This window comes from Poecilia mexicana, unplaced genomic scaffold (genome assembly GCF_051168715.1).
Source record: "Poecilia mexicana isolate PSO_F unplaced genomic scaffold, ASM5116871v1 scaffold_7, whole genome shotgun sequence".
In the NCBI taxonomy this organism is placed as follows: Eukaryota; Metazoa; Chordata; class Actinopteri; order Cyprinodontiformes; family Poeciliidae; genus Poecilia; species Poecilia mexicana.
The window spans coordinates 16,088,942-16,106,794 of NW_028263376.1; the positions used below are offsets into that span (position 1 = coordinate 16,088,942).

The following is a 17,853-nucleotide window of genomic DNA, read 5'->3' on the forward strand; positions in this document are numbered from 1 at the left end:
TTCAGCTTTGATGAGGCATAACAGATTCATTAACAGGACTACAGTTAGCTCATTAATGAAGCAGTGAGAGTGAAAGCCTCACAGGCATGTTTGGATCCACAACTACATACTGAAAGATGTATGCAGCTGAAGGCCATGAGGACAAAGAGTTGCAACACACTCAGTCCTCTTATTTACTGTGTTTTGATCCACCTCGAACTCAACTTACTTCTCCATGCATTTCCCTTTAATCCATCACTGGTCATATGAGGGAATTATTCATAACACCATAACACATAATTATCTGTCACGAAAGAAGCCAGTGTGTTTTTATTTTTTTAGGAGCAGCTGTATCAGGTTCTTACTCTGATTCTCGTCATTTCTACTCTCTGGCGTCTGGCTGCTAAAGTCTTTTCATCGGCTGTGAATGATTGATGTTGTTGCCCTCTTTACGCTGGGCATCTGCCCAGATTATTAAACAGCCCCTTGTGTGTCTTCTCAAAGAAACGCTGATAAATCATGGACTAAATGTCTGTGTCCAGTGGCAGAGCAAAGTCCATAAACTGTACTAAGCTAAAGTCTCAGATGTGACCTTGTGGACTAGTGTTCAGAAAAAATCTTGCATTATAGTCATTCTCTCCCTACACTGACACACGTATACACACACACACACACACACACACACACAGGATTTTAAAATGGGCAGTAGTCTGAAATGACTGGAGTCCAAGCAGCTGACTCATTTCAGTGATATGTGAGTATCCTTTCCTACTGCCAGAAGCTCTTACACATGATAGATGGATGTTATGTATTAGAGAAGTTTATCTTCAAGTTCACCCTGCCTGTCAAACATCCCGAAGGTAGATTACAGGAATCAGGCTGTGAATGTGTTCGAGAAATGTTGGATATATTATTCCCCCAGTCATGGAATTGCTTTTTACTCGTACTGGATGGGAACACAAATCAAGAATGAAATGAATGACAAGCCGGAGAATCTAATGTGTTTTTCTCTAGTCAAAAATGTCCCTCTAGAGGTCGTAGTAGGTATCATTTATATAAACTGGATGCTTTTTGCTGCAGTGCTGTTCAAATATAGAGATATTTACATCCAAGCTCACAATCCAAATAGGCCATTTCCAAAAAAGTAGTAGATGCTACTCATTACAATAGAGCTGCATTCAAAGAATGCCTAAATGGGTAAAAATAGATCTCCCACCTCCACAGTTTGAGATTTAGGAGAAAGAAGCTCAATCCAGAGAGACCCAAACAGCCTCTATGGCCCAAATAATTCTCTTTGTTATATTTGGGAAGCAAGCAGAGTCCAATAACAATTCAGTAACCACAAGAACCTCTTATTTGAACCATGACTAACCTAGAGACACACAGCACAGCGTGTCATACACACCCACACCTAAGATCAATCTAGAGTGACGAGTTACCTAAACAGGCACATTTTTGTGCAGTTAAACATATGCCATGTTTGCTCATTAGCAGGATGCTATTTGAAATTATGTAGGAGTCCAGGGTGGATGCAGCACCTGGGTCAGTCAGGAAACGAGAGACGCTCTCTTGTAATCAGCAGCTACATCTCCTGAGGCAATGCTTCCTAAAACAAATCTGCTCTGCTGTGCATATTATAGCACAGAGGCCTAAAACATCTCCACTGACTAGTCAGGGTCAATGCAATGCAAACCTTACAGTAACTGATATGCAAACACTTTTTTAATCACACCGAAACTTGTCTGTATTTTAAGAACAGCACTCAGATGCAACCCAGTCTCTGTAGAAGTCACTGGTTACGTTCTGTAGCATGAATTATCTAATTCCACTGCTGTCAAAATCTTCTCAAATTTTAAATAATTAATGTATAACCCTGTCACTCATTTGATTTTCAGACCTTTTGGTAGACATTTGTTTCAGAAAGAGATGGAGGGAAGAAGATAAAAAAAGACAGTGTTTCGTGTCCCATGGGGTTCTCTGTGACACATCAGACAGTGTATTGTCACTGACAGACCGAGTTATTGAGGCTAAGAGTCCAACACTTGACTTGATCTGTAGAGTCAGTATCTGTACAGCTGCACATGCTTCTCCTGTTTGTCTGAAGCAAACCGGTGTATCATATTTGTCTTATTTGTTTTACGCAACTCGAGAAAACTATACATACCTTTCACTGTTAGAGTCAATCTAAAAAAAGAATCAAAATGTGTGAGAGCATCTTAGGGAGGTGCCTTATTTTTTAACCGTAAAGAGAATTGGTAAAGTGCCTAAGCCTTTGTGTTTGCCATTTTTTTTTATTTGACACTCTTTACTGTGATCAGACTTTCGAGAGAACATGGTTTTAATCAGTAAGATTCGAGGCTTTCTGAAGGTTTTCAAAGATTTTCTTTGAACATCAGTTACTTTTCACTCGTTCCATTATCTTTGGAATGTTTTTAGTCTTTTCAGCCACCTGTGATTTATTCAGTCACTCAGGCATAAAAGCATGTAACAAAGATGCATACTTTGTTCCCATTTGTTTTCAAGAAATCACAAAATAAAAATAGGATAAAAATATTTCTGTTCACAGGGCCACAGGAAATTTTTTGCAAATCATGTATTTTCTAAAGAGAATTGAAGCCTTTTGTTTGACGTTAAAGAGTTTTTTGGGGACGTTTTTGGTAGTTTTTTTTTTTGCTGTTCAAAAAAGCCAAATTTTGTCGATTATGATTGGTTTGTCAAAGATTTAAAAGGGTAAAACATCCAAAGGAGTGAATATTTTTATAGGAACTGTAGATCAAGACTGAGCAATGTGATTTCTTTCTCCTTAGCCTGAAACATGAAACAAATGGTGCACTTTGGGTTTACTGGCACCCATAGTAAAGCTCTCACGCCTCTCACATAGATTTTTGGGAAAAATACAACCTTTACTTAAATGACATTACTTCAGTAGATAAAAAAGCCCATGGTATGAAGTAAATAATAAAAACTCACTGGTGCCAGTGTTAATGAACATTTTAGACTTACATGAGCACATACAGTATATGCAGTGTAGTAATATGCAGAACAATAGGTTATTCATAAGCTCCTATTTCAGAACTAAAGAATGCAAAGTGGCTTTTTACAGCAGTATGTGTCACCCTGACTCACACAATCAGTCAGGGTGCTGCAACTCTGCAAACTCGTCAGCTTTACTGACGACAATCACCAAAAAGCATTCCTATCTTTCCTCTAAGCTCCCGAGCACAGAAAAACGCTCTTTCCCCAAACCCAGTCGGAAAACGTTTGTGTTGCTCTTCTCTCTAGCAGCTGGATCAACTCCTGAAGCTTATCATGCTACGTAGCAATTAGTAGTCTAACAAAAAGCGCAGATTTATACTGAAATTCCTATGTAGAGGATAGAAATCAGTATAAGGGTTTTATTTTCTGTGCTGGAACCCTATGTTTTCTTCCAGCTGCTGTTTACACATTAATTGGTGATAGGGCTGAAACGATTCCTCGAATGATTCGAGTACCTCGATTACTAAAATTCCTCGAGGAAAATTTACCTGCCTCAAAGCTTCGTTAATTTATGTTTTATTAGTTAGCGCACCGTGTTCCGGCCGGGACTTCATTTGCGTTGCGCGGAGCTCTCACTTCCGCCTCTGAGTTGTTGACAAAAGCTAAGTCTCAGCGGCATAAAGTCCAATCTTCAAGATTGGCCCGTGGGGATTTTATTGATTGATGATAATGCCCGACTTTTTATCGTTTTTGGGGAACCAATAAGCATCCTTAAAATGACTGGGGGATGCCTGGAGTACGGCAGCATTTCTCCTCCGGGGCTGCTGGTTGAAAGCGAACGGCGGGAAGAGCGCTGAGGTGAGCGGATAGACTGAACAGGGCGGGCGGCTGAGTAGCTGATGCTTACCGTGTAAATGTAGCTTTACCGACGAACCGCACAATAAATTTCATATCCCGGTCTGAAGAAACGGGTGGCGGAGCGCATCGCACATGGCTGGTAGATGAGTTTCTGAGTGTGACCAGTGAAGGTGTCGTAAATATCCCGTATTGCTTCCCCCCCGTGTTCGTCCCCCGGTCTAACGGTTCGTCAGTCCGCTGGTCTATTTCCTCCCCTCCACCCCATGTTCGTTCATTCGCCCTCTCCTCCCACTCCAGGCGGCATTTCCCGTATTTTCAAACCCAAAGCGTGACAGGTTAGGTGGCAAGGTGAGTTTAATTAATCTATTAAACTCACTGAAGATGAATACATAAACTAAAAGCTGGATTGTAGACATTTTTATAAGCATATTTGTGAGCCTGCCTCTTTGTTATTAAATTCAATAGAATTTCAGATTTTTCTATAACTTTTCTTCTGGTTAACTTAGAAAGTGAGCTATTATTGTTACAGGTTAGTTTTCTAAACTACAAAAAAGCAACTGTTAGGGATGCTCAAATATGAAAAATTGGACTGATATTGATATCTGATAGTAACACCGGTATTATGCCAGATTTACCAATATTTCATTTTATAATTTTTTTTTATCCGATTACTCGATTAATCGTAAGAATAATCGATAGATTACTCGATTACTAAAATATTCGTTTACAACAGCCCTAATTGGTGACATTTAACACTGTAGCCCTTAAAACCATGACACCCTATTCAAGATATCCAAACTCCTCCTCATTTGCTCCATAGAAAGAAAGTCGATAACTTAGTATTTTATTCCAAATTCCACTTCTCATCAAGTGAGTTAAGAGGTTTGTAAGCCGGATGATTCCTTTCTGAGCTGGATGTGTGACGCCACCAGCTGACTGGATACCCCGTATCCAGGTCCAGGAGGACCAAAATCCACAGGTTCCTCTCCACCCAATTCTTCCATGATTCCCTGTTTGAGCTCCCCTAGTGATGCATCTTCCATTCTTTCTGATCTCTGCATCACAGCAAAACTCTTTGTCTCCCTCTGCATGGAATAGGGGCTAAAAACAATTCTCTGTCATGGAGATGAAACAAAAAACATTCAGGTCCTCTTTGATCTCTTGTTTGTCATCCAGGCTCTTTGGTAGCCACGCTTTGTGATTGAACATGCACATGTTTGCTCCATTGCAGTGTGAGTGAGGATTATTTGCCCGTGGGCTTTATGCATGTGTATGTGTGTGTATACAACAGGTGTGTGTGTGTGTATGTTGAGGGACAGGCAGATGTTTCAAACCACAATGATGTCAAACAGCAGCAGGCTTTTGATGACGCTCCTGCAGGGCAAAGCCCTTTTCCCCTTCACATTTGTGTAGCCAGAGGACCAGTGGCGTGAGAGAGGAGTGTGCTCTTAAAGGATGATATATGCAGGAGCAAACACGTTCTGCTCCATTTTGTTACAATTTTCTGCAGTCATTCAAGCAGATTTGCATGCCTCACAAAAGATTTGAGCTCACAGTTAAATGTTTGAGAAAGTACATTTACTACCATACAGCTGAATAGATAAGAGCAAGAATATTTAAGGCATTTAAAAAAAAAAAATCCAATGCTCCAGTGCTTTGCTCCCTCTGTCCTCTGTGTCAGTCTGATGCCCGGTCATAATTCTGGAGGTGCAGAGTTTAGCCTGCAGTAGTGTCTGACAGGTCTTCATGGTTTGATTTAAGAGGACGTAGTATAAAATATAACACTTCAGAGATCAGATTTGGGCGTCTGAAGTCCTCACCAAGTGGGGAAAAAATAGTAAAAACACAACTGTGGCTTTTTGTTTTGGGTCGTCTGGGTTTTAAAAATATTTTATGCAGTGAAGCGTTTAGAATTGATTAGGAGCGGCTCAGCTCAGAGGAGGAAGAAATTCCAGCCTTTGCCTCTTTATCTCCTTTAAACTTCAACTTCAAGTCAGCTTGCATTAAGAGAACCAGGAAAGAAGAAAGCCAAGGCCTTTTTTCCCCCACTTTTTGCTTTGTAATAAACTACAAATTAGTTTATTGCACAACTATAATTTGTGACTCTAAATTCAACATAAGTTAAAGAAAAACATAAATGATCTTGTCTATCCGTATTTTCCCCCAGACAGTAGTTAAGGAATTTTATTTTTACTCATTATATGGAGTGTCAATGCATTTTATAAAACTTGTTTAGATTATCGGGCAGAGAAATAATAAACTGTCCTTAGTAAAACTGCAGAAAACTTGAAGCAATCACTTAAATATTTACTACTTTTCCATTTTTACCCTCATGTGTGATGAGTTTTTCCAGCCCTTTATTGCCAAAGGTTTCATTTCTGATACCTCTTTTTCTGTAACGGAGTTATTGCTTTCCTCCAAAACCTGGTATATTTTAGTTTCCTTATAAAAAAAAACATTAAAAATTACAATTAAAAGCATTATGTATCAATTATGTTGTGAAAACTATAATTCTGAAAACCAGATGACGTTTTAAAATAACCTTGTAACATTGTAAAAGTCTGAATTTTATGAAGATTATTTTTTGTAGGGTTATTGTCTGTTGGCTCTCTAAAGATGCAGATCCCACGGACAAGAGAAGATGACTGAATGTTTCTATCTTTGCACAGCACAACCTGCCATGTTGCAGTATTTTCTCTAATCTATTTGACAAAACTTTCATTGAGACCCCAAGACGTGTAAACTGTGCTAATAGAAAAAGTAAAATTTATTTTTTAATTATATATTTTTATATTGGCTTTCTTTTACAGTTTCATTTTAAGTAAAGAGATCTGACTCAAGCATTTTAATTAAAGTAATCAGACTTAATAGTCTGATTACTATTAGTAATGGTTTTATCAGTTCCACTTTGGGTTGTATCAGGTTGGATGTTTTAGATTTGTAACTAGGGACAATCAGATGCAATCAGAAGACAGCAAAAGAACTTAATGTAATCCAATTTCTGTTTAATGCGTCACTGTGGGCTTTTTTTCTTCCGATATCCAACAAGTTGCTCTTTCTAATAATTTTAGTGGTGAAGCTCTTTCAGTGCTAATTTAACCGGTCACTATGACATTAGCTAAGCTGTTTAGTTTTGAGACAGATTTCATGCAGACAGGATATTTTTAGAAATGCATCAATTTGACTCATCCTGGCCAACACTAATTTTATTTTGTGGTCTGATTTCAATTTTCATTTTTTTAAAGAATTAGGATACAAATTGTGCTTTAAGTTCTATGAAAGAGAAGAAAATCAAGGAATTACATGATTGTCCCCATTTATGCATCAAAGCATTGTCTCCAAACTTTGGGAAACTTTTTATTTAATTCTAATAAAGTTTATCAAAGTTTAGCAACCAACAGGTTGATATATCAACATTAAAAGTCCCATTTTTTTCTGTTTTCTATTAATGCCAAGGGTAAATTGTCTGACTCCAATCTGATTGATTTATTTAAGTTTCTCTAGAAATATGGCAATATTGTAATTCTGAGAGAAAGATATATTGTTTTGGATGATTTTTAAAGCCATTAGCTTATTATGCTATTGTTTACTTTATGGAAACAAAGTTAAGATTCATGCCTCAATCACGGTATGCTTTTGATTCCAATATACATGCACTATACAAAACAGGGATGCATCAAAATCAACACATACATTTTCTATTATATATTTGACAGAACTTGATGTTACACAAAATGTGAATCACTTATTCATATTTTCAGGTAAGCCTTCCTAAGAAATGTAGATTACAAGCAGCTTTAGATGCAGCGATTTTCTTTCACAATTTAGTTTGCTCTGATTATTTCTTGAAGAGCGAATCATGAGGTGGTAAAGCCCAGATTTATACAGATTCCTTGAAGGGCACTTCTTGAGGACTAGACTTATTTTACAGCGCAGGCCATGGTGGTCAGTACTTAACCCTGGTCTGCTAATCAAACAATGAAAGGACATTTCCAAGGTCGTCTCTCCCTTGAGGAAAGAAAATACTTGATGCTTTTGCCACTGCTGTCATCAATTGGCTGTGAAGAAAAGGGGGAGCATTAATTTAAAGGAAACTCACCTCATTAAGCAGAAACTGATTATATATATCTACACTGGCTGGCCTTTTGTGAAGTGGAGTATCAACAGTGTAGGTGTGTACTGTTAAATGAGCCAGAAAATGCACCAAGCCCAATTTATCTCACATGTGTAGCCAAATTAATGGGCATCCTGAAGAGTCAGCGATTAAGAGCAAGCACAGCTACTCATAGCAGAGCCCATATTTCTGTAGACTGAGTGCCTTGGATGCTATCTGTGTTGCGTGTGCTGATGATTATGGCACTGACAGTTTTCCACCCATAACATCAAGTTTCCACACATTGTGCATCAAGATCATTCCTTTTTAAATATCTTCTAAAACAGTTGATTACACATTTCTGCCAAATGTGCGCGGATAATGTCGCTCTCCTTATGGCAGAGTAAGCTTAGATAAAGAGTCTCATAAAGCGAGCCAGATTGTGTGTGCGTGCGGGTTTTTTTTTTTCTTAAGGCATTTCATTTTTTTCATTAAAAGTAGCTATGAATACTCTACATCAACATATTCTAACTGCATTGTAACTTTTCCGACCTTGTTGCTATTAGTTTGACAGCTGAAACACCCAGCTTGTGCAGAATGACCTTATGTTAAGATAAATTCCCACTAATTGCATTTCAAGGTGGATTTGTAAAACTTTGAAGGAAAAAGAGCAACTGAGTGTCCTATATGTCACTTTATTTCATCCTAAAGTGTACTGTACTACCTAATAAATCTCTTGGACTCTGTATCTTCTAATAGATTTCCTGTGATTTTCTTTGACAGCCAGACATTGAAGAGTTGTTACTGACAGAAAATACAACTTTCCACTTTAAAGGAATAGTGTTTAAGAGGTTTGGCCACCATTACTTTAACTGACCAAAAGGTTCGCTCGGCTGGAAGAGGCCACTGGTGTTGGAGTTGCCCATTGCTGTGGGTATTAAAAAAGCAATACTAAGATTATTCCTTTTCCATCATGGGGAGCATATAATAACCTGTTATCCCTATGAGTCTGTTGATTTTCTGTCTGGCTCTTGCCCAGAGTTGCCAAATGAATCTAACAAGGTGGTAATTAACAGATGGTAGGGGTTTTCCTCACTGTTTCTGGAGCTACACTGTCATAGACTGGCTCATTAGACGCCCGCTGCCACCACTGATTGTAACTTCCCTGCACCATCTCTGCACTATTTTAGGAAAAGATCTCTGAACACGGATGCTCATTGTAATTATGCTGCCTGTTAAGTCGGTGCTTCTGTGGATATTTGTGATGCTTCTTATTGAACTTAGAGGTGATGTGCAAAGATTCACACCAAGTTGAAGGACTCAAATTGAGAGAAAAATCGACAGTTTCTCCTGGGAGGTCAGGTAAGACTAAAGTGAATGTTTATTTATCAAACTGTTATACCTTTAAGGACTTTGAATCCCAATACAGTTGTCAGACACACCATTTTTTTACATTTCAGTTTGATGTGTCAGTTGTACAATTAAACTGAAGGCAAGTAAATCTGTAAAGGGAAACAAAATCAGGAACAAAGACAATGCAATAACCTGGCTGTATAGAAAAGGTAAATCCCTCAACTAAGACTTTGATTCAATTTTAGCGTTTCATCGTCAGTAATTTTAGTAAATCTGAATGATTTTGAAAGTTGAGCTGTACTTCTAGAATTTCCCTGACATTTGCTCATCTTTAAAGAGACGATCTAATGAATCTCTCTGTAAAAGACAACAACACTGCAGGGATTTCTGGTGTTTTTGGCTATGTTCTCTGTGTCACAATAAGTTCATGTCTTCTCCACGTTTGGGCTACAAAGAGCTGCTAGACAAAAATAAAATAAAATAAAAAACTAAACAAAAAATCTCTGCGAATTTTGTGGAAGATAACCTGGAGAATCAAAACTTTTAGATTTGGGTCACATTTCTCCAGGATATGTTTTGTACGCTGCAAATAACATGCAAATAATTCCTTCTAAGGTTACAAAAACATGCTTCATTTTGTAAAATGAAAGCATATTGGCTGAAATATAAACTCTTTTTGCTCTGATTGTAGGCTGGTTTTTAAAGTCTAAACACCAAAATTGTTTAGTTTACGCATTTTACAAAATCCTGTGGGCTGCAGTCCTGCATTTTGTTCTCACTGATGCAGTTCTCTTTAATTGCTGTGACATCACTTACAGAAAGTTGCAGATGGCAAGGCGAGGAAAGGTTTGTCCACTGCCAAGGAGATGATGGGCGGCAGCATGTGCTCTGGTTTCACTCTGGTTTCTGTTTGTGACAGAAAGTTGGAGTTGCCTTACGCAGCATGTTTTTAATTTACAAATCTTAAAATATTGAGGCTTACAGGGTTGTTTTCCAATTTGCAGTTGAAGTTCAAGGCACAGAGGGGTTGCAGCAACAGGTGTTTAACATGCCCATGCCCCCTGAAAGACAAGATGTCTGATTAAAATGGGAAATAAAAGGTAGAGGAGCAGGCAGTTTCAGAAAGAAAGATGATCCAGGATGGCGTCTGGTAAGTAAGAAAGCGATCTGGGTTTGGGGTGTGGGGAGGCCTGTGGGGGTCTGCTATGGCTGATGGGTCTCCGCACTGAGAGCGGCGCAGTCGGAGATGGAGCGATAGAGAAGTGATGAAATGGGAAGCGGAGGGAGGTGTGGTGGGCTTCCACATGTGTTCCCATGCATCATCATTACTCCTCTGTGCCGAGACCCTTCTCCACTCCCACCATCCTGCCCTTCCCTGCTCCCTTCGTTTTTAATAACTCTCCGTCCTTGAACTGTTGCCCCCGCTTTTATCCACCGTCTCACCCGCCTGTATGAGACAGCGGCTCGAAGCCAGATGACCAGCCACAAAGGCCTCCATTGTGTCCCACATGCATCGTAGTTGCATGATGTGCTGCTTTGTAACATAGCAGTTCGCCCCCCTTCCCTGCCTCTCCTCCCATCTTTGGAGATATGATGCAGTGCACTAACGCAACCCGACAGGCGAGCCACAAAGACTGCACTGTTAGATGCTCTCGAGTTGTCTACTTTGGGCAGCAGGAGTGATTTGCATTTGTTCGTGTGCGCGCTCGAATGAGGGTACATGAAAAAAGATTGATCTTACTGCATCAGTGGGGTATCTGCTATTAGCTGCGGCTGATCTCTCGTGACAATTACCTCTTTTGTTGCCTACACTGAAACCAGCTTATCTCTCCAGGCAAAATGTAAAAAATGGATTTTAGGGATCTCTCTGGTGAAGGAATAATAACTTTCATCTACTTTAACACGAAAACAGCCTGTGACAGGGAATGAGGTGTATGTTCTCGTTTCAGAATTTGTGGGGTTTTCATCTCTTTCTGCTTCTGGGAACATAAACCACAGGCCTGTGGCTTTTGAGTTGATGCATAGCCAGACACGGCTTTTGTTTCCTTGACCCAAATTCCTTGAATTTGTTGCGCCATTTAAAACTCCATGGAGTTGCATAACTGAGAACACTTTGCCCCTGCTTTTACCCCTGCTGTTTACTGGACATCAATCTGAGCAAAGCAGATGATTAGTTTGTGTGTGCTGCAAATCTAAAGCCCCAAGAGTTGAGTTGACTTTGACACCTACTGGGCATAAAGACTGAAATGTTTCCATCATATTTCAGGACGACTTTTGGATAAGTTCTGAGGCAACATTTTGCTGAAACCACTCACAGCAGGAGGCATTTATTTTCCCAAAATGCTGAATTTTAATTAACTTTAAAGTATTTTTTAACTTCTTATTTCAATGAATCATAGTTTCTCCTGCAGGACATTACTGCTGAGAAACATTGTTATTAAAAGCTCTGTGTGAGTCTCTCAGGAGAAATCTTGTGAGAGATGCCTCACACTTAAAATAATTTCATTGCTTTCAGTGTTAGATTTTTTTTTCTTGCCACCACGAAATTTAGCAGTTTTCCAGCTTCTTTCTGCTAATTTCTTGATATTTTAGCCCATGTTGAATTGATGTTTGAGTGTGTCTGAAATAAAGAATGGGCTCAAATTCAGCTGAAGAACGTATGACAAAGGAAATCCACAATAACATCTGATGGAGTAGCTTTTATTTTTGTCAGCCTTTCTACATTAAATGGTTATTAAATCCTATTTGTACCAGAGGTGACGTCACACTGTGTGTGAGTGAAAGCAGTCATTGTAAAGCTATTGAATGCTGTTTAGTTTTCCAGGTACCAGTCAGACCACAAGATAAACGCCCTCTGAAAATAAATCACTCATGCATGAACATACAGCCGCCTTATCAACTCAATCAGGATATTTATGTCCAAAAAATATAAGTCAAGGCATTCCTTTGGTCTCTTTTGGTCCATTTATCATGAAAGCTTTTTACAAATAATCAAGTCTTTGTTTTACTGTGATTTGTAACCTTTTTTTCTCTTCTTTCTCTCTCCTACATAACAATTTAATGCACATGGTCAATTTTGTATATTATGTTTTGTTGTAATTTAGTGATTTTATTGAGTTGGCAGCACTGTACTTTGACTTAATTTTTAAATGCATTACTGATTTTGAAAGTAGCTAGATTTTTGTATTCTTCCACACTGAAGAGTGTTACAGCAACCGACTGAGAATTATTTTCTGTTGAAGAGCCGTTGTGAGGCTGCACAACTTGGAAAAAGTAGCTTCAACACATAGGACTACATTCCGTGTTTTCTAGTTTCAAAGTGGCATGTGGTGTTTGGTGACATCATGAGATCCTTGTGGTCATTGCCTCAGAAAGCTGTAGGGCAAATTCTGCAAAGCAACTTTGAGAAAAGAGTACTTCCAGCTGTCCTCCAGGATGTAATGTCTTCTAAATGCTCAGGGAGTCCACACATGTGGCACATTGCAGCAAGCACAAGGGACCTCTCTCAGTTTCCCTCTCGTCTCTTCATTTGGTTGACATTCCTTCACTCAGGGGACAATGAGAGATCTATTTCTTCTCAAGTGTCTCAAGTGCAGCTTGAGCACAGCTGCTGAGGTCCTCAGGACTCGGAGGTGTTAATCCATTTTGCTTTAGTCAAAGGTTGGTGCACAACCACACATCCAGCTCATGAGCCAATAGTATATTACAATACTCAATATTGGGTTCAAGGAATGAGGCAAGACCACTAAAAATGCTGCCTTTATGTGTTTCCACAAATATAACAAAGCTGTAATATTTCTGTAAAAAAAAAAAAATCTGACTTGATAGAGATTTCAATCTCATCTTTTTATTAATGGATAAGAACTTTACTCTGTCTTTTTCATCACACAACACAACAAACCTACAAAGTCCAAGTCAAGGTGTGCTGCTGTTATTTTCAAAAGTCTTTCACTGATGTGTTATCTGGAAAATGGCATTTACTTTGGTGGCATTTGTAAAAGGTTGGAAAATAATATAAGTATCTTAAATCTCAAGCAGTGTTAGGATTGTTCAAGGTGGTGACCTGTTCATGTTTAACTAAAGCAATATAGATATTAACTAACAAATAATGACAAATGCAAACCAGGCTCCTTATTTTTTTTTTCATGTAATTTTGCTCAAATAGGAAGCTCTGAGGCTGGAGGCTGTTTTCCAGACACAGCTTTAACATAGCAACATCTTGGTATCCTTAAGATACCAATCACATGTCCAGAGTTTACCTTAAAGAGCCAAACTGAACATTTTGGATTTCACAAGTTATTGAAATGTCAATACCACTGAATAAATGACTTCTGTGTAGAGTTAATTTGTGATTTGGTTCACTGATGGAGATTTTTATGTCCCTCTTTCTAGGTAAAGTGTTGAACACAGATTTGCGTCACTACCTCAGCCTGCAGTTTCAGAAGGGCTCCCTGGACCACAAGCTCCAGCAGGTGATCAGGGACAACCTCTACTTGCGCACCATTCCCTGTGAGTATCTCCCACGGCCTCAACTTCTCTACATTCTCCTCTCTTATATTGGTGTTATTGGTATTATTGTCACAGCTGGAAAATTCAGGTGTTCCAGTAGTAATTTAAAGGTAAATGGAAGCATAAATAATAACAAATATTCTAAAACATGGATGGATGGATGGATGGATGGATGGATGGATGGATGGATGGATGGATGGATGGATGGATGGATGGATGGATGGATGGATGGATGGAAAAAATTAAAATAAGAGTCTGTATAAATAATACTGTTCCGTTAAAATTTTATTTTTATAAAATATGCAACTGAGTTGAGTGATTTCACATGCATAAACATTTGATTTTTTTTTTTTTTTTACAAGAAATGAAAAACGTAAATAACCACATGGATGTATATATTTATTGAGTTTGTTGGGAGTAATGATGCTTATAAAGTTTTTCAGCTGCTGAGAAGAAGGATCTGTAATAAGGCTTCTTTGTGCACCCAGGATGCAGCAGTCTGTCACTAATTATAATATTTATTTCAACGTTAGATATTAGAGTCTAGATTTTCCATGCCAACTCTTAAATTGTAGACATTCCTTCATTTCCTTTTACCGTCAGATTTCTTCATAAGAAGTACATTTCAGGTCATAAATTTGGAACTGAACTGGTTAATAGACAACATGTCTGTTTGGACCAGAAGCAGTTTTAAAAAATGTCTCTCACCCTGAGATATTTCCATATGACTGAATCTGTTTTTCTTAAATAGTATGGAAAGGTGTAGAAGCATTCTTACTACTGACTGACACTTGTAGCACCAGGTGGGGGAGGAGCAGTGTTAACTCATGAAAACTTGGTTCTCTAGATCTCTCTCTAGAATCTCAATACAGGACGTTTAATTAAAACCTCATTATACTTTGATGCTGGAAACCAGCTCTTCTCTCTGAAGTCATGTAAATTACTACAACACCTGCTGTTCGGCTTCAAGCAGATCTTAATGCAAAAGTAGCGAGAATAAACACCTTATAACAACTTTAAATGGAAGGCTGACATTTTCTATCAAGGCTAAAATACTTTTATCCCGTAGGGAAAGACGATTGCAGTATTGACGGATATCATATTTCCTTAGTAGTTTATGTTTTACAGGAAATTAAGCTCCTTATTCTCTCTGTACCTTGCACTAGTGGTGTTTTAGCTCCTATATTACAGTGTGTTCAATGCTCCTTGGAAACGGCGAAATAAATAACCACGAAAGACTGATTTTCCGTTTACGCCTGAGAGACTTTAAAACAGACAGCGAGGCCAACAGGTTTAAATAAAAGAAAAGCTGTGATCCTCTTGACTGCACATTGGAGTTATCGACCATTTCTGCCATTTCTCATTAGAAGAAAGGGACTTTTAACATGTTTCCCAACACTAATCATTTGGAAAGCTTTCATTTCTGTCAGTCTGCCTTAAGGGAAAGTTATTCCAGATCCAACAGCGCTATACTGAATACTTTGGTTATAATCAGCAGAATTTTCTTGTCTTGCTGATAGAGAGATGTGACTTCTGCCATGCATGCAAAGCACCCATAGAAGCAGTGTGTTGGGCCTTGTTTCAGCCAGCAGACTGGCAGTGTGCACCCTCAATAAAATCTGGACTATTCTGAAGAGGAAAGGTAAAGAATAAGTAATCTCCAATAACCTTATTGAACAAGTCTGCACACTAATCTAATAGTTTGAGCATATTTTGATTCAATTTCAACATACAAGGTTCTTTTTCTTTTCTTTTTCTTTTTTTTACCCTGAACCTATAAGTATCTTCTGAAAAGGTGCAGACAAAAAGGGATTTCATTTTTCACTGTCACTGTGAGTCCAAGCTCACATGCAAAACAACAAAAGTTTTACTTCACCTTCAGGTGTTTCCAACAGGGCAGTGGGAAAAAAAAAAAAGATTTCCACACAGTATGAATGATCTGAAGGACTTTGGAAGGGCAGACTGGACAAATGGTAGCATTGAAGTCTGAATGCTGAAACTGAATTTAATAATAATTTCATTTCGAACTGGTTGTATCAATCAAGAACATAACTTCAGTGGGTTTCTGTGTACATTTTTAGATCCATTTTATGTGAAAATAAGATGAGTCACATCCTGAACATTATGTCTAATTTCTTCCTGAACTATTTTTAGTGCATGCCACGTTTTGTTGCCTTTCTCACTTTGACATTGTAGAGGACAGCAAAATGAGCCAACATTTTCAATGTGAGACATTTTAGTGTGGCTTCAGCAGCTCAGCATATGCATCCTTTCCCCTCCGCTCATTCAAGCCTTCAGCAGAGCCTCATCACAGAGCGCTGAGCCACCGTGACCCTGTGAGGAACCTGGATAGCCACTCCAGCATGACGACTGTGCTCATTGCAGCAGTCGGAATAAGGTCTCGGGGAGACACAAGCGTGACTTTCCTTCCTGCACCAGACGCAGGGAGTCTTCGTTAAGCGTTGCCCTTGCTTCATAGAAAAGACGACATCAGCTCAATGCCGAGCCAGGGCTCCAGGTTTCCATGAAATCCTGCAGGCTTTGCTAAATCCTGACCCCCCACAAGGCTATATATCCGGCTACATCTCTCTTTCCGTTTGGATGATGTCTGTCACAGCAAGGCGAATCAGCTCCACTGGTTTCAGTGCCAGATCAAAAAATGGAGGAAGAGTTGTACCAATAGAAAATGGAGAAAATGTGCTCCACGATTTCAATTGCAGCAATTTGTTGGAAAGATTGAAGAGATACCCGGTTTGACTGTGCAGGCTTATCTTAACGTATCACTTTGTCTTTTTGCGTAGAAAAAAAACAAAAACAGATTGCATCTCATCCACAGTGGCCCATAAATTTAATAAATGTAGCCCAGGGTTAAGATATAAATGGAGGTAAATCCGGGCCAATCCCAGCGAGACGACACAAACATCAGAGCTATAAGTATATCTCCGGATCTGCTTCACTTATTACATTTCATTAGCCATAGCATGCAATTTAATTTTTTCATACAAAAGCAGGTCTAGAAAAACAAAAAAATGGATATTAGGTTATTTCACTGCCCAGAATTATCTGTATGCATATTTGATTGTTAAAACATCAAATGAACCATTTCCAGCCTTCTTTGAGGACAATCTCATTTTCATGCCATTTAAAGCTTCATTATAAGGTTCATTAAACTGAAACCTATGACTTGGATCATCTCTGTCCATTAAGCTCAATATATTAGTTTTACATCAACATTTCAACATGTCCTCTATAGGACTTGGTCTGATGTCTGTACTCTTAAATCCAAGCAAAGGTTTTTTCTCTTTTTTTCTGGTCATTGCTTTAAACAATGGCTTATAAATGTCTTATTTGACTGACTCTCTAAAGAGCTTTTTCTAGTCTTATAAACTAACACTTTCACACATACTCACTCATGCACCGTAAAGCATACAGAAGCAAGGTCATGCAAGGTAGACGAGCAGATGATCGAATGACTCTTTGGGAGATTATTTGCGGGACATCTCCACTGTGAAAACCAGCTTACACGTGTAATCTTTTTGCCGCTTTCCTATTTGCAGTTACAAAGAATTGTGAAACTCCTTTGCCGCTTTCCTATTTGCAGTTACAAAGAATTGTGAAACTCCTACCAGTTTTCATATGAGCAGGATTCTGGGAATAAGAGAAAAAGGTTTTCCCTTGAAAACTTGCATCACTGATGAATTTCAAGAATATTTCTACATCAGCCCAAGGCAGCAAACAAATTGGCCTCAGTGGCAATTCACCGGCATGAAAATAAGCTCCGCTGGTAAACGTGTTGCTTATGTCAACAACAACAGAGAAGTCAGAGAGAAGTCAGGATTTATAATGTCCCAGAATTACCTCAGTATTCATTTTTCGGATAATTTGGGAGATTTTGGTTGAAAAACCTGCAGAACATATTCTGTGTTCTGTATATTCCAGTGTTTCACTATATCAGTGTTCATATTAATCCTCATACAAGTGCATGTCAGTTTAATAGAACGTCAGTGAAAAATTAAACAAGTGCTCCATTCTATGTTGATAAGTTTGACTCAAATTTTAGTTACTCAGAAAATTGCAATATCGTA

The 17,853-nt window shown here is 38.7% G+C and overlaps 1 protein-coding gene across 1 annotated transcript in view; it reads left to right on the forward strand.

Annotated features, from left to right (window-relative positions):
* magi3a (membrane associated guanylate kinase, WW and PDZ domain containing 3a) overlaps positions 1 to 17,853 on the forward strand; it is a 128,949-nt gene that overhangs the window by 64,308 nt on the left and 46,788 nt on the right. Inside the window, exon 2 of the mRNA XM_088007153.1 lies at positions 13,652 to 13,768. Coding sequence (XP_087863279.1) covers positions 13,652 to 13,768 — 117 coding nt within the window. The remainder of the gene's footprint in view (positions 1 to 13,651; positions 13,769 to 17,853) is intronic.